The sequence below is a fragment of the Grampus griseus genome (assembly GCF_964374135.1).
Source record: "Grampus griseus genome assembly, chromosome: 2".
NCBI lineage: Eukaryota > Metazoa > Chordata > Mammalia > Artiodactyla > Delphinidae > Grampus > Grampus griseus.
In genome coordinates, this window is record NC_139018.1 from 172,421,912 (window position 1) to 172,446,196 (window position 24,285).

The 24,285-nt window shown below is 40.3% G+C and overlaps 1 protein-coding gene across 1 annotated transcript in view; it reads left to right on the top strand.

The window, feature by feature from the left end:
* The first annotated feature begins 4,788 nt into the window (after positions 1–4,788).
* MRC1 (mannose receptor C-type 1) overlaps positions 4,789–24,285 on the top strand; it is a 97,295-nt gene continuing 77,798 nt past the window's right edge. The window contains exons 1-3 of the mRNA XM_082649110.1: positions 4,789–4,914; positions 17,830–18,231; positions 21,846–22,019. Of these exons, the coding sequence (XP_082505236.1) occupies positions 4,854–4,914; positions 17,830–18,231; positions 21,846–22,019 (637 nt within the window). The 5' untranslated portion in view covers positions 4,789–4,853. The remainder of the gene's footprint in view (positions 4,915–17,829; positions 18,232–21,845; positions 22,020–24,285) is intronic.

Below are 24,285 nucleotides of genomic sequence, written 5' to 3' on the forward strand. Positions count from 1 at the left end.
AATTGAGTGCGTGTGAAGGGAAAGTCTAAGAGGAAATGAAATAGTTCAGCAATTGTCTTACCAATTAGAAAAAATGAGGATTTCCTTTATTTTATAGAAATCCTTCTTTAGCTTGAAGGAAGTACTAGTTGAAAACAACCACTGTCATCAATAGCAAACCAAAAACCAGAACCAAAACTTAGTAGAAGGGTATAAAGAGGATTTCATTTTAATGTGATAAAATATACATAACATAAAATTTATCATTTTCATGTACAATTCAGTGGTTGCAAGTATATTCACAATGTTATGCAACTATCACCACTATTTTCAGAAATTTTCATCATCCCAAAGAGAACCTCTGAACCCATTAAACAATAGCACTGATTCTCCCCTCCCACACCAGTCCCCAGTAACCTCTATTTTTCCTGTCTCTATGAATTTGCCTGTTCTACGTTCATCATAGAAATGGGATCATGCAATATTTGTCCTCTTGTTTCTGTATTACTTCAAGATTGTACATGCGGTAGCACATATCAGAATTCCTTTTTATGGCTGAATAATATTCCATTGTATATATATACCACATTTGTTTATTCATTCATCTACCGATAGCCACTTGTATTGCTTTTACCTTTTGGCTACTATGAATAATGCTGCAATAAACATTGGTGTACAAATATTTGTTTGAGTCTGTGGTTTTAATTGTTTTGTGTATATACCTAGAAGTGGAATTGCTGGATCATAGGGCAATTCCGCATTTAACTTTTTAAGGACCTGCCAAACTGTTTTCCACGGTGGCTATACCATTTTACATTCCCACCAGCAATACACAAGGGTTCCAATTTCTCCACATCTTCATCAATGCTTGTTATTTTCTGTTTTTGTTTTTTGATAATAGCTATCCTAATGGATGTGAAACGTTATACCATTGTGGTTTTGTTTGCACTTTTCTGATGACTAATGATATCGAGCATCTGTTCACACGCTTATTGGCTACTTGTATATTTTCTTTGGAGGAATGTCTATTGAAGTCCATTGCCCATTTTAAGAATAAGTTGCTTTGCTGTTGCTGTTGAGTTGTATTTCTTTATATATTCTGGATCTTAATCCCTTATTTGGTGTATGATTTGCAAATATTTTCTCTCATTCTGTGAGTCGGCTTTTCACTCTTTTGATAGTATCCTTTGATACACAAGTTTTTAATTCTGATGAAGCCTAATTTATCTACTTTTTTCTTTTGTTGCTCTGCTTTTGGTGTCATGTCCAAAAAGAAAAAATCATTTGCCAAATCTAATGTCATGAAGTTTTTTTCCTAATGTTTTCTTATAAAAATTGTATAGTTTAGCTCTTAACTTTAGGTTTTGATCCATTTTGAATCCTTTCTGCATTGAATGGCCTTGGTACCTTTGTAAAAAAATCAATTGAATGCAAATACGAGGGTTTATTTCTGGCCTCTCTGTTCTATTCTATTAGTCATTATGACTCATTTATGCCAGTACCACACTATTTGATTACTGTAGCTTTGTAGTAAGTTTTGAAATCAGGAAGTGTGAAATCTCCAATTTTGTTCTTTCTCAAAACTGTTTTGGCTAAATGGGATTTCTTATGAATTTTAAGATGGGTTTTTCTATTTCTGCAAAAAAAATCATTGGGATTTTGATAAGGATTGCATTGAACCTGTAGATCTCTTAGGGTAGTATTCTAAGAGATAGTATTCTAAGAGATAGGGTGGTATTGTCATCTTAACAGTGCTTTGTTTATCATTCTATGAACATGGGATAGCTTTCCATTTATTTAGATCTTCTTTAATTTCTTTCAGCAATGTTTTGTAGTTTTCATTGTATAAGTCTTTTGTCTCCTTGGTGAAATTTATTCCTGAGTACTTTATTCTTTTTGATGCTATTGTAAATAGAATTGTTTTCTTAATTTCCTTTTCAGATTTTTCATTAATAGTGTATAGAAACATAACTGATTTTTGTGTTTTGATTTTATATTCTTCAACTTTGTTGTATTTGGTTATTAGCTTTAGCATTCTTTTTGTTTTTGTTTTTTGTAGAAGCTTTAGGGTTTTCCACATATAAAATAATGCCATCTGTGAAGAGCGATACTTTTTCTCCTTTCTTTCCAATTTGGATGCTTTTATTTTTATTGTTTTATTTTTAACATCTTTATTGGAGTATAATTGCTCTACAATGGTGTGTTAGTTTCTGCTGTATAACAACGTGAATCAGTTATATGCATACGCATATCCCCGTATCCCCTCTCTCTTGCTTTCCCTTCCACCCACCCTATCCCACTACTCTAGGTGGTCACAAAGCACCAAGCTGATCTCCCTGTGCTATGTGGCTGCTTCCCATGAGCTATCTATTTTACATTTGGTAGTATATATATGTCCATGCCACTTTCTCACTTCGTCTCAGCTTACCCTTCCCCCTCCCTGCATCCTTAAGTCCATTCCCTACATCTGCGTCTTTATTCCTGTCCTGCGCCTAGGTTCTTTAGAACCATTTTCTCTTTTAGACTCCATATATATGTGTTAGCATACGGTATTTGTTTTTCTCTTTCTGACTTACTTCACTCTGTAGGACAGATTCTAGGTCCATCCACCTCACTACAAATAACTCAATTCCATTCCTTTTTATGGCTGAGTAATATTCCATTGTATATATGTGCCACATCTTCTTGGATGCTTTTATTTTTTAATTTTTTCTTGCTTAATTGCTCTGGCTGGAACTTTCAGTACTACGTTGAACAGAAGTGGTGAAAGCAATGAAGAGCGCAGTCAGCCTTCAGAACACACAACTCTGATATTTGGAGGACAAGTTCCTGACAGTCTGTCGTGGTTCTGGCAAGCTGCACCAAACAGTCTGCCACCCTCACTGTTACCTGCCACAAAGATGGGGGAGTGGAGGGTGGTAGCCACTACCACAGGGGAGAGGTTGAAACTCACTGATGTTTAGCAGCCTCTCCACCAAGCTCTCCACCGGATGCTCCCAGGTTTCCACTAGAGTCTAGAGTTCCAAAATAGCTCCTGCAGACACTTTCTGCCAATTCAGTAGCTGTTGAGGTAGAATGATGGATTTCTAGAGCTTCCAGTTCCACCTTCACTCCCCCAAGAGTTGGATTTCTTTTTCTTTTAGCCTGTTAAATCTTTGTTTCAGTAAGGTCAGTGTTATGGGGTAAATTCTTTGTGGGACAATTGGCCTCCTTTTGTTTCAAAGTCACAGATTCTACCACTGATCCTGGTTGGCCATATGACACACTTGTGTAATTTAAAAAACCCTGAATATGAGTGTAGGGAGAATTCAGTTAAGTTTTATTTGCTTCTGAAATTAATAGAAATCCAAATTAGGCCAAACTTTTTTAATTTATAGAATTGATTTACATTTAAAAACCATGAATGCCTCATTTAAAATATTTTTTTTCTCATGATAAATCAGTGAAGCATTGTTTTAGAAAACAACATTTTGTTTCATCTGCTCTGTTTTGTAACCAACTTCTTTATGTCAGTGAAGAGTTAGCTTAACAAAAAAAGAAACATTTTTCTTGTGCCCTACATTTTTACCATCTTTTTCATCCTGTCAGAATAATCTTAAATTTAGAATGCTAAAAAAAAAATTCAGTAAGAGAACAATGTCGCATTTTTTATTAGGAAGCAAAGTTTATAACATTATCACAGAGGTGTGAATCTTTGTGTGAGCTTTCCACTTGAAGACAAACTATTCATTTAAAATTTCAAAGAATACAATGTTTCCAGTAGCTTCTTTTTGACTGGCTAACATTTCCCACACGCCAGTTGTGGGTTGGCTATCTAATTACTAATATCTTCTTCAAAATGTTCTTAATTCATATTTCACTTCTGAAAAAATAACAAAATAGATGTTTAGGGTTAATCTGGTGCTTAATGAAATACCTGTTTCCATTTTTTTAAAAGAAAGTATTCTGCCTATCTTGTAATGAATATACATCTTTTTGACCAAATGAGCAGGTTTTCTGCCAGCAAGAGGACCCTAGCGAACCTGAAGAAGATCACTATGGTCGAGGATGGGCAGCGAGGCTTTACTGCAAATCCTGTCACTGTTTTTTCTGGCTCTCTAGAGAAATTTCTAGAAAAAGACTTCTAGAAGTGTCTCCCTCCTGTTATGACTGAGATTCTTTCCTAGGCTTAGTCTCTATTTCACTTTTCTTCTAGCCAAGAGGAACAAAGCTCCACGTGAAGTTTCTTTTGAAGATTTCTAAGGAAAAAGGAGGCTCTAAGCACTGAATATGGAGAACGAGGTGGGTCCGTTTCAGCTCTTAAGAGTATGTTTCCCCCAGAAAACTGTCCTTTTTCTTAGTGCCTACCCTCTCTACCATGTTCCGGTGGGATTTGTCTGCCGAGTGGCTTCCCAGAGGAAACCTGACTTTTCCAGGCCAGGTAGTGGCCTCCAGCTTGCCCTCCCCATGGCCCCATCCTCCGAGCAGGACCAGGAGGTCCAGAGCAGTTTCACTTCCCACTGCCCTGCAGGCCGGCCCGGCTGCTCATTTCTCACCGGCCCCCTCTCGCCTCCCCCATCTTCCTCATCGCTCTCCCCCCACGTGTCCCTCTCTCCCCTTCCCCTGTGTCTGCTCTTCTCAGAAGTTAGCTTACAAAGCAAAGTTGTAACTTTGAATTCCTGTTTTTCCAACCGACCTCATGTGACAGGATATCTCCTTATTGGAGGTTTTCCCTAATTTCAGAAGCCCTTTAAAAGTGGGCCCTGCCTCCAAGCTTCTTTTCAGCCGGTTGTGCAGAGAGGGGGGGAGGGGCGGGGCGAGCCGGCGCCCTCACTGTCTTGGTTCTCCCGGCTCTCTGCTCTCCATCCCTGCAAGAAGAGGATCAACCCTGGGCCATGAAGCTGTCCACGCTCCTGTCTTTCCTTTCTCTCCTTCCGGTTGCCGTGCAGCTCCTGGGTAAGTGGGCTCTGACCTGGAAGCTTTCTGACTTGGGGCCTGGGGTACCCCCTCCCCTCTGGGTCAGGGTTGAGGGATTTCTTCCACACCTGCGGGGAAGAGAAAACAGGACTGCCGCACCACCAGCTCTGCGGCAAACCTCCGCCTGGTCCCCAGGCCTGGAAGCGGGGCACCCGGAGGAGGCGGCCGCTTGGCAGGGCAGAGGGGCGGCCTGACCCGAGCGCCACAGAGCCCCATCTTCCTCTTACCTCTTCTCTCATCTGCCGTTGCCTCTTCCCCGCTTTATTCTTAGAGCGATTTCCTCTGTGGTTGGCCGATTCCAATTTTCAGTTTCTATCTAACCCCCCACCAACAACTTCTGAGTGTTTTTGACCAAAAGGAAGGCGGCACTGGTGTCTCTCTTCATGGTAGGTCTAAGGATGGATTGCAGATCGTCCCCCCGCCCGAAGATTCCATGCGAGTTTTAGAACTCATCTCTTTTTCTGTGAATGAGCCATTACATTTTTGCTTAATTGGATTATAGTTGATTTACAATGTTGTGTTAGTTTCAGGTGTACAGCAAAGTGAATCAGTTTTACATCTACATATATCCACTCTTTTTTAGATTCTTTTCCCATATAGGTCATTACAGAGTACTGAGTAGAGTTCCCTGTGCTATCCAGTAGGTCCTTATTAGTTATCTGTCCTATATACAGCAGTGTGCTTATGTCAGTCCCAGTCTCCCAATTTATCCCTCCCCCCCTTTACCACCTGGTAACCATACTTTTGTTTTCTACATCTGTAACTCTATTTCTGTTTTGTAGATAAGTTCATTTGTACCCTGTTTTTAGATTCCATATCTAAGCGATGTCATTTGATATTTGTCTTTCTCTGACTTACTTCACTCAGCAGTGGATGAACCGTTTGATCTAGCTTTTACTGCCGGAGAGTTCATCCTTATCTATGTTCCACGTTGATCCTTATCTGTGTTCTAAGTTGTTCACACTGATTTATTCCTGTCCACCTCACCCTTTTTTTTTTTTTCCTGGAGACTGATGATTGCTCGTGAGGCATAGATTCAGAGCTTTTCAGAAGCCCAAAGACATTATGGAGTCTCTCTCTTCTATTTCTTTTATGGAGAAGTAGAAGAAATACTCTCTTCTATTTCAGTCTCAACCTGCTTTACCCTTGGAATGAGAGTGCCTGCAGGAATTTTTATTTCCAGGTCTCTTTTTACATGGGACAAACGGGTTTCAACTTGGAAATGCTGGCTCCCCGATCCCCCTTCATTCCTCTCAAATCAGCAAACGCCGTCTGCGCCCAGCCTGTGCGAAAGGGCGCTCCATGCCCTGTTGAGCTGGACGCGGGTGTGAGTAGGGGCCACGGAGGAGACGGAAACTCCCCACCACCAGGAAGCCTCCCAGGGACAGTGTTCCATCACAGAAAGCGTTAACTCACCATGAGCCCGAAGTAGTGGGGATTATAAAAACACAAGCAAAGGCAGGATGGTTTGCACCTGGCCCCTGCCGGGACGCTGCTTAATTTCTTTGTGCTTTAATTGTTGTGTGTGTAAAGTAAGGAGCATTGTATTACTTGCCTCATCAGTTGTGGCAATGATTCAATGAGTTGAACTGTGTAAAATATTTAGAACATAATATAACCCATAGTAGTTGCGTCCTAAGTGTCAGCTGTCAATAGTAGTGACTTCTTTTTAGTCCCATGATAGCAATCAATTGTTCAATACAAGCAGTAGCGTTAGCATTTAAAGGAGAAGTTTCCCAAAAAAACAATGCCGAGGAAAGAGTCCTGGAGCCCGAGGACACATTTTACCTGAGTCCTGGCTGCAGAGCGCATCCCTCAGACAGTGAGGAGTGTGACAGCAGGGCAGGTGAGCTCCACATCACCCCTGTCTTCATCTTGAAAAACAGTCTTGTGCAGGAGGATTAATATATTCTTTGTGACCCCAAAGGTTAAAACTAAGAGCAGTGAAAATCTTCTAACGGTTGCGCTGTCTCAAATAGAATGTTCTGCTTAGGGGTAAGTTCTCTGTCACTAAAGGTCTTCAGACAGACACTGGATGAGACCTGGACCCTAACCCAGCACCTTCCAATAGGTACATCGTCAGCCACATTATGCAGCCACCTTTAAAAAAGTAAAAAGAAACATTGATTTTATGAATATGTTTTATTTAACCCAATGTATCTAAAATATTATTAGTCAACATTCATCAATATAAAATTTACTGGGATATTTTTACATTCATTTTTTTAAAATTAAAATTTCAACATCCAATGTGCATCTTATACTTACAGGGCATCTCAGTTCAGACTGGCTTCATTTCAAGTGTACAATAGACCCTTGGGGCTAATAGCTACCATACTGGGCAGCACAGATACCACAGATAGAGCCCCTAAATTTCTTTTTTTTTCTTCTTTTTTTTTTCAGCCACACTGCGTGGCTTGTGGGATCTTAGTTCCCAGACCAGGGATTGAACCAGGGCCTTTGGCAGTGAGAGTGCAGAGTCCTAACCACTGGACTGCCAGGGAATTCCCTAAGTTTCTTTAAATTTGCTCTTAATGTTTTGGGGGCAAAAAGTCTTTCTCACTTTGCTTAGGCAGTTTTCCCTCCTGGAGACAGCAGGATGCCTTTTGCTCTGATGAATGTCTTCCTCTTCATAGACACAACTATGGGAGAAGCAGGAGAGTGCTGAAGGATCTTTACTTAAAGAATAAAAGCAAAACAAAAACAAAAACATGTATAAGGGAGCTCTTTCCAGAAAATTTGTTATTAACTTGAGAGCCTTTAATTCTTATTTGACCTTTTCTTGGCCCAAGTGGCACATGAACGGAGGTTTCTGGATAAAGCAGAGCACCTACTTAGCGGTAGAATAAATATACAAACCCTCCGTACCCCCTCCCCTGGACTCCCTTCCCATTTATACAACCCCCCAAAAAAGATCTCCCTGCTTCCTGTGGTTTCTTTCGAACCCAGAACCCTTTCTCCCACTTCCCTGAGAACATCCTGCATCATCAACACCACGAGACCCCGTGTTGTGCCTGGATGGGACCGGGTGGCCAAGCATAGCAGAGGGAGAGTGAGCTCTTTAGCAGGAAGAACTGCATTCAGTTCTTGTGCCAACGTCTAGACCTCAGTGGGGGATATAATCATGGTAGAGATACAGTGAGAGTTGCTCAGGCACAGAGGTTTAGCTTGAAATTGGGACGGTTTGGCTCACAGGCAGTGCAGCGGTGGTAAACGTAACAGTTGGTTCTCAGAAGAGAAAAAGCACTGATTTGTGGCATGGAGTGATTTCCACGGTGTGAGACTCCCACCATGGTTGATTTCAAACTACCAACGTGAGGCCACTGGAAGCAGAGTTGGGAAGAGGTGTCAGTAAGAGGCTCTCACTGGCCCCTGAGGGTGAAAAAACCCAAAAACTAACAGAGTGAATGTGACCTCTAGCCCACTGCTGTACTGCATCCAACCTCCTCGTTTATTGGTAAGAAGACTGAGGTCCTGACAGGTTAAGTGATCTTTCCAGGGTCTCACTGGTTAGTGGCACAACCTGCTGAATGCTCAGGCCTGCTGACTCCCAGGGCAGCGTTCTTTCTATCAAACAGAAGCAATGCGTTTTTGCTCCACAGATGATTGGTTTCATACCAATCTTGGACATCTTCAGGGAACAGTTGCCCACTGCCTATTCCCTTACTAGTTTTCATTTTTCATAAAATTTTCCTTATAATATTTCTACTTTTCTTCTTGTCTTTCTCCCTTCCTTCCTTCCTTTTCTTTCTTTCTGTCTCTATCTCTCTCTTTCTTCTTTCTTTCTTTCTTTCCTTCTTTCTCTTTCTTTCTGTCTCTTTCTTCTTTCTCTCTTTCTTCTTTCTTTCTTTCCTTCTTTCTTTCTTTCTTCCTTTCTTTCTTTCTTTCTCTTTCTTTCTTTCTTTCTTCCTTCCTTCCTTCCTGTCTTTCTTTCTTTCTGTCTCTTTCTTTCTTCCTTACTTCCTTTCTTTCTTTCCTTCTTTCTTTCTTCTTTCTTTCTTTTTTTCATTCTTTCTTCCTTCCTTCCTTTCTTTCTTTCTTCCTTCCTTTCTTCCTTTCTTTCTTTCTAACTTTTCTTCATTTCTAGTCTCTCATTTCTTCCTTCATACATATGACTTGTTTTGGATACCAGATTTAAGACATACTTTCAGACATTGTTGACCAAAACCAAATTTTTGTCATCTTTCTTTTCTCAATTGCTCTTATAGTTGTCTATTTTTCATGTTGTTGTCCCAAATAACCTCTGATTTTTCTATAATTCAGAGATGAAGATCTGTGGATGTAGGATATTCCAGATATAGGCAAGAAGACAATTGCTTTGTTGAGTGACATTTCAGTGGCTTCTGAGGGTGTTGGACCTAATTTCTAGGTAGGAAGAGTCACCACTGGTTAAATGTGAGCTTTAAAGAATCAAATACGCTTGAAAGAAGCCAGAAAGAGAAAGACAAATACCATATGATATCACTTAAATGTGGAATCTAAAATATACACAAATGAACTTATCTATGAAACAGAAACAGACTCACAGACAGAGAGAACAGACTTGTGGTGGCCAAGGGGGAGGGGGGTGGGGGAGGGATGGATTGGGAGTTTGGGATTAGCAGATGCAAACGATTATGTATAGAATGGATACACAGCAAGGTCCTACTGTCTAGCACAGGGAACTATATTCAATATCCTATGATAAACCATAATGGAAAAGAATATGAAAAGAAATATATATATATGTATAACTGAATCACTGTGTGCAGCAGAAATTAGCACAACATTGTAAATCAACTATACTTCAATAAGTTTAAAAAAAGAAAATACAGAAGGTAACCTGTCAAAAAAAAAAAGAATCAAATACACTCAACCTCAGTTAAGACAAAGACCCTCGTCTTCAAAGGGAGCTGGAGATTACAGTGATGACACTGATCCTGAAACCCGGTCTGAGACTGAACCTTGAGCAGCTAAGGGAGAACCAGGAGATCACAGATCACAAGGGGAGTTGCACAGGAAAGCAGCTTCTGAAGTGGTTTGTTATCTGCGTGGCAGAGAGAGGGAAACGGATGTCGATGTGAGAACGGCAGTGTCCTCTTGCCTCTTGGCAACCATCAAGCTTTATTGAATGGAAATACCATATGGTTACATGGGTCCATAGAGGGAACTAGTGGAAATCAGGTAGAATAAAAGTGAAAGTAAAAGGAGATAGGAAGGCAAGTGCCCTTTCAAAAGGAATGGAAACTGACAGAGAAGTAAGCACTGTTGGACAGGTTCTTCTAATTACAGACCAAGATAAGGTCACAGAGCCCTTTCAGAGCTTTAATCACTTTAAGTAATTGCTTGCAGTTCCTTAATCAGATCCTTAATCAGATCCCAGTGAGATGGGTTGGGTGGGTGTTACAGTCCGCATTTTACTACACGAGGAAACTGAGGCTTGGAAGTCAGCTAGCCATTAAGGACCAGAGCTAATTCTTGACCATGGTCTTTTGGCTCTGAGGCTAAGAAGGAGATGTAATTTACCAGCTGCAGTGTGTCCATCAGGAAAGACATAAGCGTGCCTCAAAACAACAGTCTGTCAAAGAAGGACTTACTTAGTCCCTCTCTTTGTATCAATTGTTTAGACTTTTCACTTGGAGATGGGAAAGAGGACACTAACATTTGAAGGTTTACTCTCTGCAAAATGGTATGCTGGGTGCTTTGCTTAAATTATCTCATTTAGAAAATTCAAAGCAACTCTATCAGAGAGCATTATTGTACTCATTTTACAGATCTGGAGTTGAGACTAGAATGATTAACTAAGGCAACACAGCTAATGAACGGTGGAACGAGCATTTGCCTGCAAGTTTGCTGACCCGGAAGAATATACCTCTCTCCACCACATCACCTGGAAACTCTGGGGGGTCTCCATTGTCTCTGTCCTTCTGTCCTTCTCTTTGGGCTGCTGCAAAGGTTCTCTGTTTCTCCGGTTTCGTCCTGTTCTGTACCATTTCACATTGCCTTTAAGACTGATTTTCCCAAGTTAGTGATAAGAATACACTTACATGTATCAAGCAATTTCTGTGTCAGGAACTGTTCTCAGTGCTTTATTTAGATGATCTCATTTAATTCTTACAACAACTAGCAGGTCCTGTGCTTTCCTCCTCATTCTTTGTCGGGGGAGGGGACGAAAAAGCAGCACAGAGTAGTTTAGAAACTTGACCAAGGTCACACAGCCAGTGAGCAGTACAGCTCTGATTATGTCACAATCAGGTGAACATGATACATAAAGATTAATTAGTGTGGTTGAGTGGAAGAAGAAAAAGCTGTGTAGAGTCAATGTCTTACCTACAGGTTTTGTTTGTTTGTCTTGAAATTGGGGGAGAGGCTGGCATTTTGAGGTTGAGGATATAGGGGAGAAAGGGAAGGATAGTGAGTAGAGCCTCAGGAGGGGATGGAATCCAGGACACAGGTAAAGGGATCAGCAGGCTGAGGGAGAGCTACTGAGATGGGAGTGAACGAACCCAGGGAGGGTGTAGATATCCCTGTCTTTAGGAGGGGAGGCAGGAAGTTGGCAGAGTTCCTTTTCCCAGCCTCTATTCTTTCCTTGAGGTCACAACCCATATTGGATTCATACTTGGACCTCCCCAGATAGCCAAATGCAGGGACTTAAATTAGTAGGTTCTCTGGAGATTTGATGAATGAATGAAGGATTGAAGTGGTAAATAAAATCATTCTCAATTTTTCCTTTATCCTTTTGTTCAACATCGCTAAACCTAATAGTGTGATCCTTAGTTTTTTCCCCTGCCCCCAGCACTTGTTGTAGTTTTTTTTTTTGCATATACTAGGTTCATAATAAATATTTATTTTTAACTTATAAACATTATAAATTTATAAAAATAAATATTTATTTATTAACTTACTTTCAGTTCTTTGGAGACACATCTGTGGGTGTACATTCACTTATAGGGGTTAATAGATAGACTCTTAGTCTGGATGGCTCAGGTGGTGACCTCTGACAATGATTTGAGTGAAGTAGTTTATTTGGGAGCCAGTCCTGGGAAAGACTAGCTGAGGTGTGGACCTGAGACCAGAATAAAGGCCGCTGGTCCATGGTGGGTCCAGGAGCCATGGCCCCCGTGGACAGCTGTAGCTCAGCCTTGCTAGGTGCCCTGCGTGACAGTGTAGGATGTGCGCCTCAGAATCATCCTACCCACGGTGCAAAGATTGGGGCTGTTTATTCGTCTGTAGCCATTGGTCACCGGCAAAGGGCTACTCCTAGGAGGAGTTCGTTCTCTGACCCTACTGGCCTTCGCAGTGTGTGAAGCGTTCTCTGATGGCCAGAAAATGCCCCCCGGCCCAGAGATGTGGTGATGCCACTGGGGCCCGGGGCTGGCGCTCACTGAAATGGCAAAAGGCAGGAAGAAATGGTTCTGGTAGCATCTGCTACAGAATACCCACTTATTTTCCTCTTATCCAGCTTCTCTGTCTTCCAGAAGTTATTAGCTTTTATGCTTTCATGTCAGCATTTTATGTATTGTTGGTGGGGAAAGCCTAAACACATATAAGGAAGTGCAGCATATAATAGTTATATCTCTAACTTGTCACCTTTAGTTACGTAACTTTCTTTGCCAGTAAGTTTGGAAATTTAATGACTTGCTCAATGTTATTTTAAAATGGTTAAAACGTGCTTAAAAGAAAATTTGTACCTGTGATTGGATATCTAGGTTTCAGCCATTTTTAACCTGAGGCATTGTGTGGAAACTTCTTGCTTCTTTCCTAAATGTATTTTGACCTTTGATATTTCTCCCCTTGAAGTGTGGGCTCCTTGTGGCAGGGAATTTGTGTCTGGTTTGTCTTTGCATTGTCGCTAGCATGGTGCCCAGCACCTATTTGTTGAAAAATAAGTGTGAGGTTAGTAAGATTGAGTTAGGATGGATGACGGGTCTCTTCAATTCTGTAAATACATTTCTGATGTGTAAGTATCATCTGTTATCATTTGTTCAGCTTTGCAATATTTCTGTTACAAAAACATAATTAGTATAGAAAACAAAAATTGAATGTTTACCCAAATGAAACATTGGTCTGGTTAATAGTGACAAAAATGCCACAAGCTGTCTTTTGGTCAAGGTCTTGAATCATTTTCAGAGGAAGAAGTATGACATTTTAACTCAGAGACATTGCACAGAGACAGTGATAAAAGCAAAACTTACATGTTGACTAGTTGAGGAGAAGAATAATGTATGAATGCGGGATCATAAAGCAATGATTTTACATTTCCTTGTATTGTCTAGCAAAGGCAATATCAAACTTGCACTGCTTCCTAATGTCAAAGATAAATAAAGGAAGCAAGAAGAGATAAGTTTGTATTGAAATAGAAGCTTTTCATTTCCAAGTACTCCTTTTTTAAAAAAAAAAAAAATTATTTATTTATTTATTTTGTTGCGTTGGACTCCTTAGTTGCGGCTTGCGGGCTCCTTAGTTGTGCCTCTCCAGCTCCTTAGTTGCGGCACCAGGGAAGTCCCCAAGTACTCTTTTTATAAGTATAAACATTTATAAATCACTCTTTGGTAAAAATAAATTTTCAAGGGAAAAAGTCTTATGAAATAGAACCATCATCATTAATCAACTATTAAATAAAAGAATGTATCTGGGTTTGCAGTCGGGAGATGCTTCAGATTTAATGACTCTTCTTTTCTTCATTCAACTAATATTTGTTGAGGGACTATTATGCTCCAAAAAGAGAGAATACAGTACTGGATTGGAACGATAAGTCTTTCTACTCAGCGAATTTACATTCCAGTAGGGGCACAGACAAAACACAAGTAAACAAAATTTTAAAAATATATATTTTAAGATGGTTATGAATAGTATATAGAGAATAAATGAGTAAAAGCTGGATTGTTAGCTCACTAAGGATTTGGCACTTGAGTTGGAACCTTAATGAGTATTTCAAGAAGAGGGAACTTGAAATACAAAGTCTCTGCAGTGAAAATGAGCTTAAAGTTCTTGAGGAGCAGAAAGGCTTTGTGGCCGGCAGGTGGTGAGTGAGAACAAGGGTGGGAGGAGGTGAGAGCAGAGGGTCAGCAGGGCTGGATCGAGCCCCATCTAGTAAGCTGTGACATGGAGACTGGAGGGTTTTTTTCCCATGTGTGCAGTGGTCCTCTTGAAGGGTTTAAATGTGGGAAGAGATATGGTAAAAAGCAAAATCTCTTCCAACCTAGAAAACCTCTCCCTGAAAGTAGAAGAAAAAAAATAATTTTATTATTGAATAACTATTCAAGCCGACTGTGATATGCACCGTCAATCTGCTAAAGGGATTGCAAAACAGAGAGAATCTGCCTCTTTTATGTGGCTAAGTAGAAACATTCCATGACATTAGGTAGGGTTTACAGTTTGGAGTCAGGTGACATGTTAAGCCCATGTCAACCAGGAAACTGGGAGATCAGGCATTATCTCTGATGATTCCAGTTTCAAAGTGAGGAAGATCAGAGGAAGAACATGGTGGCTTAGTCTGGGGTGTAGCAGTGGAGGTGAAGAGAAAAGAATGGATTAGGGTATTTGTATTAGTCAAGTTTCTCCAAAGAAACAGAACCAGTAGGGTGTGTGTGTGAGAGTGTGTGTGTGTGTGTGTGTCTCTGTGTGTCTCTCTCTACCCATCATCTATCTATCTACCTATTATCTATCTATCTGTCATCTATCTGTCTATTATCTATCTGTCTATTGATCTGTCATCTATCTGTCAATATCTTTTTGGAGAGATTTATTTTAAGGAATTGCCTCGTGCAGTGGTGGAGGCTGGCAGGCTGGTAACTCAAGAAAGAGTTGATACTGAAGTTCAGGTCCAAAGACAATCTAGAGATAGAATTTCCTCTTCTGGAGGGGACCTCAGTCTGTTTTCTCTGAAGGCCTTCAACTGATTGGATGAGGCCCACCTACAGTATGGACTGTAATCTGCTTTACTAAAAGTCTACTGCTTTAAATGTTAACCTTATCTAGAACAAGAACACAAAGCAAAAAACCTCCCAAAACAACCTTCACAGCAATATCCAGACTGGTATTTGACCAAATATTTGCATTCCATGTCTTGGCCAATTTGACACATAAAAGGAACCATCATGGTATGTGTTGGGGTAGAGCCAACAGATTCTACTGTTGTCCTAGAAAGCGAAGGAAAGCTGGAAATCCAGATGACTCCTAGGTTTTTGGCTTATGGATCTAGGTGGATGATGGTGCCGTTAATGAAAAAGAGAATATTGGATGTTTGCTCATTAAATACCATCATATTTAGAGTGAGCTTAAGATGGAACTACAGACAAAAATTAAGTACACGAAATAAAAGTCAGGTAAGTATAAAAATTCTGAAAGAGGAACACTATTCATGCAGTATGACTTCCAAGCACCTTACCTTAAATGGTTGGTTATCAACTCGTTGGTTGACTGAATTTAGACGGTTACTAAGTGTTGGCCACTCAACAGTAAAATCAAATGGCTGAAGTAGGAGGTGGAAGAGAGATTTATGGTTGGAATAGTACTGAGAAAAACTGTGAAATGTGGAAGGTAAGTCTAGATAGGAAAATAACAGGTGGAATAGCCAACACAAATGAAGTGTGAAGGGCAATATAGCTGAGTCTACAGGTATCTATGGTAACATTTTCAGAGTTCAGTACCTTTTTAGGTGAGCACATTTACATTTGTGTATGGTAATTTATCCTATCACTGTTTCTAAAGAACATTTTATCTTATTTCCTGGGTTTTACTGTGATCAAAACAAAATATTATTAACATTTTAATTGTATTACCAACGCACAGAGTTCCTCATTTTGCCTCACACAGATCAGGCTTGGGAAGGCCTTCAGTTAGATGGGCGGAGCTTGGGTGACACCGCATGTTCTGTTGACAGGCGTCAATCCCAAAGATGCCAGCAGAAGCAGATCTTCTGAATTCAGGCTCTAGCGAGTCCCGATTCCAAGAAATCAAACCAGCAGACATGAGGAACCCAGCCAAGGAATCTAGGCAGAGGTTCGAAGGAGCACTGAATTAGGAACCCAGGCAAGACAGAGGCAAGAGGTCTCTAACAAGTGTAGACAAGAGCAGATGCAGCCGGAGAACATAGTCTTTTCAGGCAAAGATCCATTATGACCTTGAAGTTGGTAGTCCAAGACTGATCTCCGAGTGTAAGTGGAGCCAACCCCACGGGGTGCTGAGGACGGTAGATAGAATTTGGCTTGTGGAAGCAATGGCCTCTCTTAGTGGCACTGTGATTACTTTGATAATTTCACTGGGATGACCTGATTGAAATCGGGATTGGCAGATGCAAACTATTGTATATAGGATGGATAAACAGCAAGGTCCTACTGGATAGCACAGGGAACTATATTCAATATCCTGGGATAAACCATAATGGAAAAGAATATGAAAAAGAATGTATATATATGTATAACGGAGTCACTCTGCTGTACAGCAGAAGGTAGCACAACATTGTAAATCAATTTATCCTTCCATCAAATCAATTAAAAAAATAAATTGAAGTTGAAATCAAGCGTAAAAAAAATACCAAGCTCATTCAGCCAGACACTCAAACATCTGTGATACTATCCCAGCTCATTTTGAAAGAACCTCTTAAGTAGAAAGAATTTAGTTAAACTTCACAAAAAGTGTTTAATTTATATTTGTGCCACAAAACAGTCAGTTCCTTTCATTTGTCTATTAAAAAAATAGACAAAAAAGAAAAAACTTTACATGATGAAACATGCAACCAATTTTGATTTAAAGGACAAAAATATGCTTACCAGATCTTTTTATTCTTTTTTTCTTTTTGTCAAGAGGAAGTTGAGTTTTGCCAGCTAGCAGCTATGTACTGTAAGCATAAATTATCTATACATACTTATTTAAAGTACCAGCCCCAAATTACAAGTATAAAAAAACTGTTATTTATAAAGTTACTCTCATAAATACTACCTTAAATGATATAAAATCTACATTTATTCAACCTTTACTGCAAACTTCACAAATTATAACACTATCAAATGCATTTTTGTATCTTTTTGTTATGCAGAGGTTAGGTTGAATATGCCAATGAAATGAAAGACACTAGGTGTCCAAGTTACCTATTGTTGGATGGGAAAGAAAACAAAAAAACTTCTCTCGTTGCCCAGACCTCTGGGCTTCCCAGAAGATACTTAGCTCACAAATTTGCTGGATATTATTATTATTTTTTTTTGCGGTAAGCGGGCCCCTCACTGTTGCGGCCCTTCCCGTTGCGGAGCACAGGCTCCGGACACGCAGGCCCAGCGGCCATGGCCCACGGGCCCAGCCGCTCCGCGGCATGTGGGATCTTCCCGGACCGGGGCATGAACCCGTGTCCCCTGCATCGACAGGCAGACTCTCAACCACTGCGCCACCAGGGAAGCCCAAAATTGTTTTTTTAAATACGAAAAACCTTACTAATTAATGTTATAGTTAGAATCACTGGGTATAGGTTTCATCTATCTCAAAAAGGGTAGGGATAGTAGGACTTCAAAATTCTATTCCAGGATACACAAGTGTTTAATTTTATAAATTATTGTATTCATCCCCAAATTTGCTTTTCTCAGATGAGTATTATTTCTTCCTCCGTTACCTACCTTTTGTGTTTACTCCACTACAGTTTGTGTGCATTTAAGTCTTTTCATAAGGTTCCTGTCTGAACTAGGACATCTTGAAGATGTCCAGCCACATGCTCCCAAGAGGCCCCTCAACCCGGTCTCTCTCCAGCTTCAGGGACCCACGGAGGGAGCAGAGCCGGCCCAGGCTGAGTCAATTTCAACCCTTTTCCTGTGATCACAGGTCTTTCAGGAAATGGAAACATTGAGAACTTTTGACCTAAAATATTGTCTTTGTCCTATGTATCCACTTAAGCATCCTTTCTTTCTTTCTTTCTTTTTTTATCAGACACTAGGCAATTTTTAATATACAATGAAGATCACAGGCGCTGCGTGGAAGCATTAACTCCCAGTGCAGTTCAAACTGCAGTTTGCAACCCAGACAGCGAAGCGCAGAAATTCCGATGGGTGTCTGAATCGCAGATCATGAGCGTTGCCTTGAAGTTATGCTTAGGGGTACCATCAAAAAGTGACTGGGTTGCCGTCACTCTGTATGCCTGTGACTCCAAGAGTGAATTTCAGAGATGGGAGTGCAAAAATGACACGCTTTTGGGAATCAAGGGAGAAGATTTATTTTTTAACTATGGCAATAGACAAGAAAAGAACATTATGCTTTACAAGGGATCAGGCTTATGGAGCAGATGGAAAGTTTACGGAACCACAGATGATTTATGCTCTAGAGGTTATGAAGGTAAGAAGCTTGGGATTTTTTTTTTTTTTTTCCTTTCTGTCAAGTCTTTCTCATCTTCTTGGTTGGAAACGAATTCAAGGAAATAAGCATATTCTTGTTTAGTCTGGACTAGAAGAGTATTAGTTGATTACTTTTGTGTCTGGAACTCTTCTGTGTTCTGTGAATGAGTAAATGTGGTTCAAAGTCCTAAATGATACTTTAGCTATTTGTGATTAATGAGAAGACATTTCTTGTAACTTTTGCTAAGATTTTTTTTTTAACAGTGGGTTACCGTTTTTAGAAATTACTTTTCACTGTAATCTTTGACCCGGTGTCTTCCATTTTACACTGTATGATTGTCGTGATAAGAGTTTAACGAAATGTTTCTTTTCCTTTGGTTTACATTACCTCTGAACAGATGATCCGTGGAACAACATTCTTTACCAATTCAGACTGTGTAAAATGAAATCTTGACAATTTTGGTTTCTAAATGTTTCTAATTTATTTGTTACCTTATGGGTATTTAGAGACATTATGTAATAATCAGCAAATTAGAAAAGCTAAGGAATTAGCTTATAAACTAACCTTCAGCGTCTTTAGTCTGCTGTTTGAGAAAGTGGTAGCACCCGTGGGGCAGGAAATAATTGTATATGTAGTTGGTTCCTTCAACTCTTGAAGGTTAAATAAAATCAGAGTATCTAGTCTTCTCTCATCTTGGCCAAATTTCATTCTCTAGTGGCTGCACAGAAAAAAGATAAAACAAAAACCAAAAAAGAACTTGAAGCCCTTTACAAAGGCTTCTTGAGTCAGATGATGTTGTAACCACTTTCCAGGTTTGGACACTTGATTTCTGTGAAGTGTGATCTAGAACGACCTCAAGGTCAGAGAAAGAGCCTGCCTCTTGGGGCAAGAGATTAAGCTGTTTGCAAAATTACTATGTTACTGAGGCTGCAAATGTTGGTTGAACTTAGCTTACGGCAGGTACGCAGATCATCGGAGTTCAGCTCTTTGCAAGGTGATGATCTGACAGCTTTCCATTTTCCTTCTATGTTCTATAAAGAGAAGAAGAGAGTAGGAACTGAAGAAGAGTGCGAAGGAGGGCTCAGAAAGAAGTTATCCCAAGGCTTTTACTGAACATAATGTAGGTTTAGAAATTACCTAAGAGGCAACCTAAGTAGCACAGCATTTCAGGAGAAACTTGTCGGAAAATTATAGGGCAGGACAAGGGTGAACCAAACTTGACTGAGTCAGATTCCACAGGTGGGACAATCGTTCTAATTGAGGAATCCAACACAAGAAAGTTTGGTGTTAAGAGATCAGAATTCTCATTTTATTTTAAAAGATATCGCTGAAGTTCTGTAGTCCTCTCTCCAGCCCCTGCCCCTACTTTCTGGTCTTCTGTTTGCTTTGAGAAAAATATGCATAGGATTTAGGATAGTGGTTCTCAAACTTTAAGATGCTTAATAGTCACCTGGAGAGCTTGTTAAAAATACAGATCCCAAGGTCCCCCCCCCACCTAGATTCTAAATTAGCATATTGGGGGAAGGGCCTAGGATCTATTGAATTATTTTTATCAATACTGTGTGGCTGGATGCAGATGGTTCATTGACCACACTTTGCATACTCCCTAAGTCTCTCCCAATACTTAAGATGTTCCTGCTAGAAGATCTAGCCCTTCAGAGTGATCTTGCAATCGAGTCATTGGAATATGCATTAGAAGTAAAGACAGTGCAGAGAGGATGTATGCAGAGTCTTTGTCTCTCTAAAGAACACTTGGGGAAGAAAACTGTCTGAGGCCAAGGATTTAATTTTGAGTGATCGACTCAGACTTTGTAGACTTGGACAGATCTGAGGATTGGAAGTGTGGCCCTCAAGAGGAAGAGTCAATTGAGTGCAGTGACGTGATTTGTTAGTCAAGTTGGCCTCATCAGTGCTTTGTTTAATAAATCAAGTTAGTCCTTAAAAAGCCATTTCTGATTGACATCTGTAAACTGAGCCCTGAGAATTCCTTGGCTAGCTGAATGAACAGTACCACTAGCCCTAGGTGGTCTTATCACGCTTTCTTCATATGAAGGAACAATGGTGTAATTATTACAAATCCATCATGTTCTTTATACAGTCTATGATTCGGAAAATTAATCCTGTAACTTAGTGCAACAAAAGCTAGAATCACATTTTAAAGTTACTAACAGCTGGGCAATTGGCAAAAGAGTCATTTTGAGGGAACCGAGAATAAACCTAGCTTTTAAGGTGGACAAAATAAGTACGAGCAAAGGAAAAGGAAAGGAGGTAAGTAGCTTTTTTTTGTTGTGCTCTTTACATATGTTAGATGCTGTGCTATGTGTTTTACAAATGTTATATTATCTTAGTGACTTTCAAGATGTCTTTAAAGAACTTTTTAAAGTCATAGAATCTATGAAACTTAATTAGGAAAAGAGTATTCCTACCTAGAAAAAATTCTGAATATAAACTTGTCACAAGAGACTGAATATTTCGATATAGAGGATTATTATCACCCAAAGAGGCATCCCTACAAAGGTAGACTGAACATACTGGAGCATTTAGCTACTTGAGTGGTTTGGTTGTCAATGGAGATATGAGCTTCCTTTTGACTTACGCCAAACTGTGATCCATAACGATTCTCTATTTTTTTTGAAATTAATGTATTTATTTGGGCCGCGTTGGGTCTTCATTGCTGCGTGCGGGCTTTCTCTAGTTGCGTCGAGCAGGGGCTGCTCTTGCCTGTTGCGGTGCACAGGCTTCTCATTGTGGTGGCTTCCCTTGTTGCGGAGCACAGGCTCTAGGTGCGTGGGCTTCAGTAGTTGTGGCTCGCGGGCTCTAGAGCACAGGCTCAGTAGTTGTGGTGCACGGGCTTAGTTGTTCCGTGGCATGTGGGATCTTCCCAGATTAGTGCTCGAACCCATGTCTCCTGCATTGGCAGGCGGATTCTTAGCCACTGCGCCACCAGGGAAGTCCACAATTCTATATTTGTTTCAACTTTCCTTTCTAGGTGAACCTAGAGTTTCACATTTTGATCTGTTTGGACTCATTTTTTTAAAAAAGACAAATACTGATTATAGATAGTATCTAAGGGTTTTACGTGATTTCTTTCCATGATGTGAATTGGAGATTTATGCTAAAGTTCCTACCCTTTCTCGTAGCCGTTGCTGAGGGACTCAAGCGGAGTCTGGCTGGACAGGAGTGGTTGGAGGGGATTGAAGTTTTGACTGTGTGTTTGGGTTACACAGCTATAAGGTTATTTTTCAATCTAGAGATTCAGTAATTCTCTGATTTCAACCGAGGGGAAGGATGGCCTTTTCCCTGTTTGGAGGAAATGCAGAAGTCAAAGTTGTTGTCCGTAGAGCTGACTGTTTTTGGCTCAAGAGAGCAAAGAGGAAAATCTTATTGCAAAAGACAGCAGCATAGAAGTGGTGCTAGAGTTTTTCCCGAGGACACACGTATCCAGCAAAAGACAGGAGTCACAAGAGAAGGGAAATACAAAGGAATTCCCTGTGTTAGTGTAAGAGCTGTGATCAGAAGCGTAAGACCGATCCTTGCAGTAACCTTGTGATTGGAAAGTAATCGTTCAGGAGATTCACATCCATTCTAAGTACAAGTCAATGTGTCTCTTCTAGCCATGTACACACTCCTGGGCAATGCCAATGGGGCAACCTGTGCATTTCCATTCAAGTTTGAAAACAAGTGGTATGCGGATTGCACAACTGCTGGGCGATCAGACGGATGGCTCTGGTGCGGAACCACTACAGATTATGACGTGGATAGGCTATTTGGATATTGTCCATTGAAATGTAAGTAACTTTATCATCAAGACAATTTTGGCACGTTTAGTATGCAACCTAGTGATCAGACTTTGTGTTTATCGAGAACATTTCTTCCTCCAAGTGACTTCTCATTTCCTATTTCATCATACCCCACCACACCCTCTACAGATGTCATTGTCCCATTTTATAATGGAGGGAGTGATCCATATTGGCTAAAGACAAGAACACAGATCTTCTGACTCTCAGCCCTAGGCTGCCTCAAATGACCCCTTTATTTTCACTAACTACGACTTCTCCTCAAATTCCACTGTTACTGTCAGTTATTTTCTAAGACTTCAGGGCAAATTATACTGTATACGATGCAATATATACTTAATGCCACAGGTGGGCATCCCATTTTCCAACCCCCCCAATGATTTACCTTTATTAAACTATAGATCAAAAACAGAATTTAAGCAATGCCACAGCCTTGGTTTTGATGGACAGAGAGAGAGAAAGAGAGAGATGTGAGTGGCTCCTGAGTTTTGTGTCGATGTAATGAAAAGGGTTCCTCACTGTGAAAATGATAGTAATGCTACTCTTCTTAAATTAAGTTTAAGAAGACTATTATTTAATTTAACATAGCTTCAATGGAAGTCAGTTACGTCTATGCTTGGAGGGGTTTTAAAATGAAAATGTAAGTCTTATTGCAATGATGCAGAATAAGTGGCATTGCATTGTATTGAAGTGAGGGGGCCATAAAAATTCTTGGTGTCCTTTCCATGCTCTAGAATTTATAAAGAAGCAGGGCAGCAGGTTTTGGGTGGGGTGGACGAGGGCATTCGTGTTGGAAGGCAGGGATGTGGCTGAAGAAGACAGAGGAGGAAGGGTTCTTGGCTTCCCTCTCTCCATCACCCACACCTTCCTCCTGCTGCCAGCATCGGCCTTCCTTTCCTTCCCCCTGAACTTCTTACCCCCAACCACTTGCTACTTCAGACTCTGTGGATCAGAGCTCCTGTTTCCTGCTGTCCTGCCAAGGGGCGGGTGCTGGGTCAGAGCCTCAGATACAGTCTGGGCTGATTGTGAGACCACCTGCGTTGCAACAGTGCCGCGTACCCCACTAAACTTTCAGGATCACACATCCACATACCATCGCGGTATTCCAAGCGTTATTGTAAAAAACGGTCCAATTTACAAACATATCTTAGTCTGTCAAGTTAAAGACAGAATTCCAAGAATTGTGCTTATTTATCTCTTTTGATTTTTAATCCTTAAACATCTTACTAAAAATTAATTTGATTTCTCAGCCCCATAGATTATTGTAATTCCCCTCTGGGTCCAGTCCCTCAGTTCTGGGTGAATACTCACAAAAACTTAGTCTTCCTGTGTTCATGGTGGAACCGCTCTCCCATTCTTGGGTGAGGTAAATGCATTTCTGTTTTATAACAACTTTTAAAGGTTTGATTCCCATGAAAGGTTGACTGATGTCTGATCTCTATATTAGAAGGCTTTTTGTCTGAAAACAAAACTGAACATTTTCCTCATGAGATAAAGCAAGACTTGTTTTTCAGTGACTGAGAAACATCTTCCTCTGGACTTTGTAGGAATGGTATTTTCTAAATCCGTTATCATGGAGTGTCTTGGGGCTGCAGATCTCACGGGTCCAGCTGTAACATCCTGCACTTACATGGTGCTGACAGGGACGTTGCTGGCTGCATGTATGATTTAATGAGTCATTAAATGGAGGACAAATGGCCAGCCACCAATCATTAAAAAAAAAACAACACCTTGGCTAGACATGTGTTTTAGAGATAAACTGGGTAGGCTCTAGAATAAGCTTTTAGTCTCATTGGTTCCAATTTATGTCTTCCAAAGCAAATTATATATTTGGCCTAGTTCATTGTAAAGGTAAAATAACTGGAAATTTAAAACACTTTTGATTTCAACATGCATTACAATTTTAAAGTACATTTTATACAGTCCATGCCTTTCTTGAAGGGCTTTGCATTTTCCCAAACTCTTTCGTTGTCTTTGCTTTGTGTGTTTTTTCCAAAAGAACATTTTATTTGATGTTAGCCTTAAACTAGCAGATTCAATACAGGAAGACGAGGTCCCGGCTGTTGACCTAGTGACACCCAGTACATGCTCTTCACTGCCCTCTGTAGTGTTTATTGTAATGTTTTCCTTCTATTTAGACATTTATTTTCAAGTATCAGGAGAACAGGAAAAGGAAAAGACTCCTTTCTCTCAATTGCCCATAGCTTGCAATTTTAGCTTTCAGAGTCAGTTGCGCTGGTTTACTGTGGGAATTTGA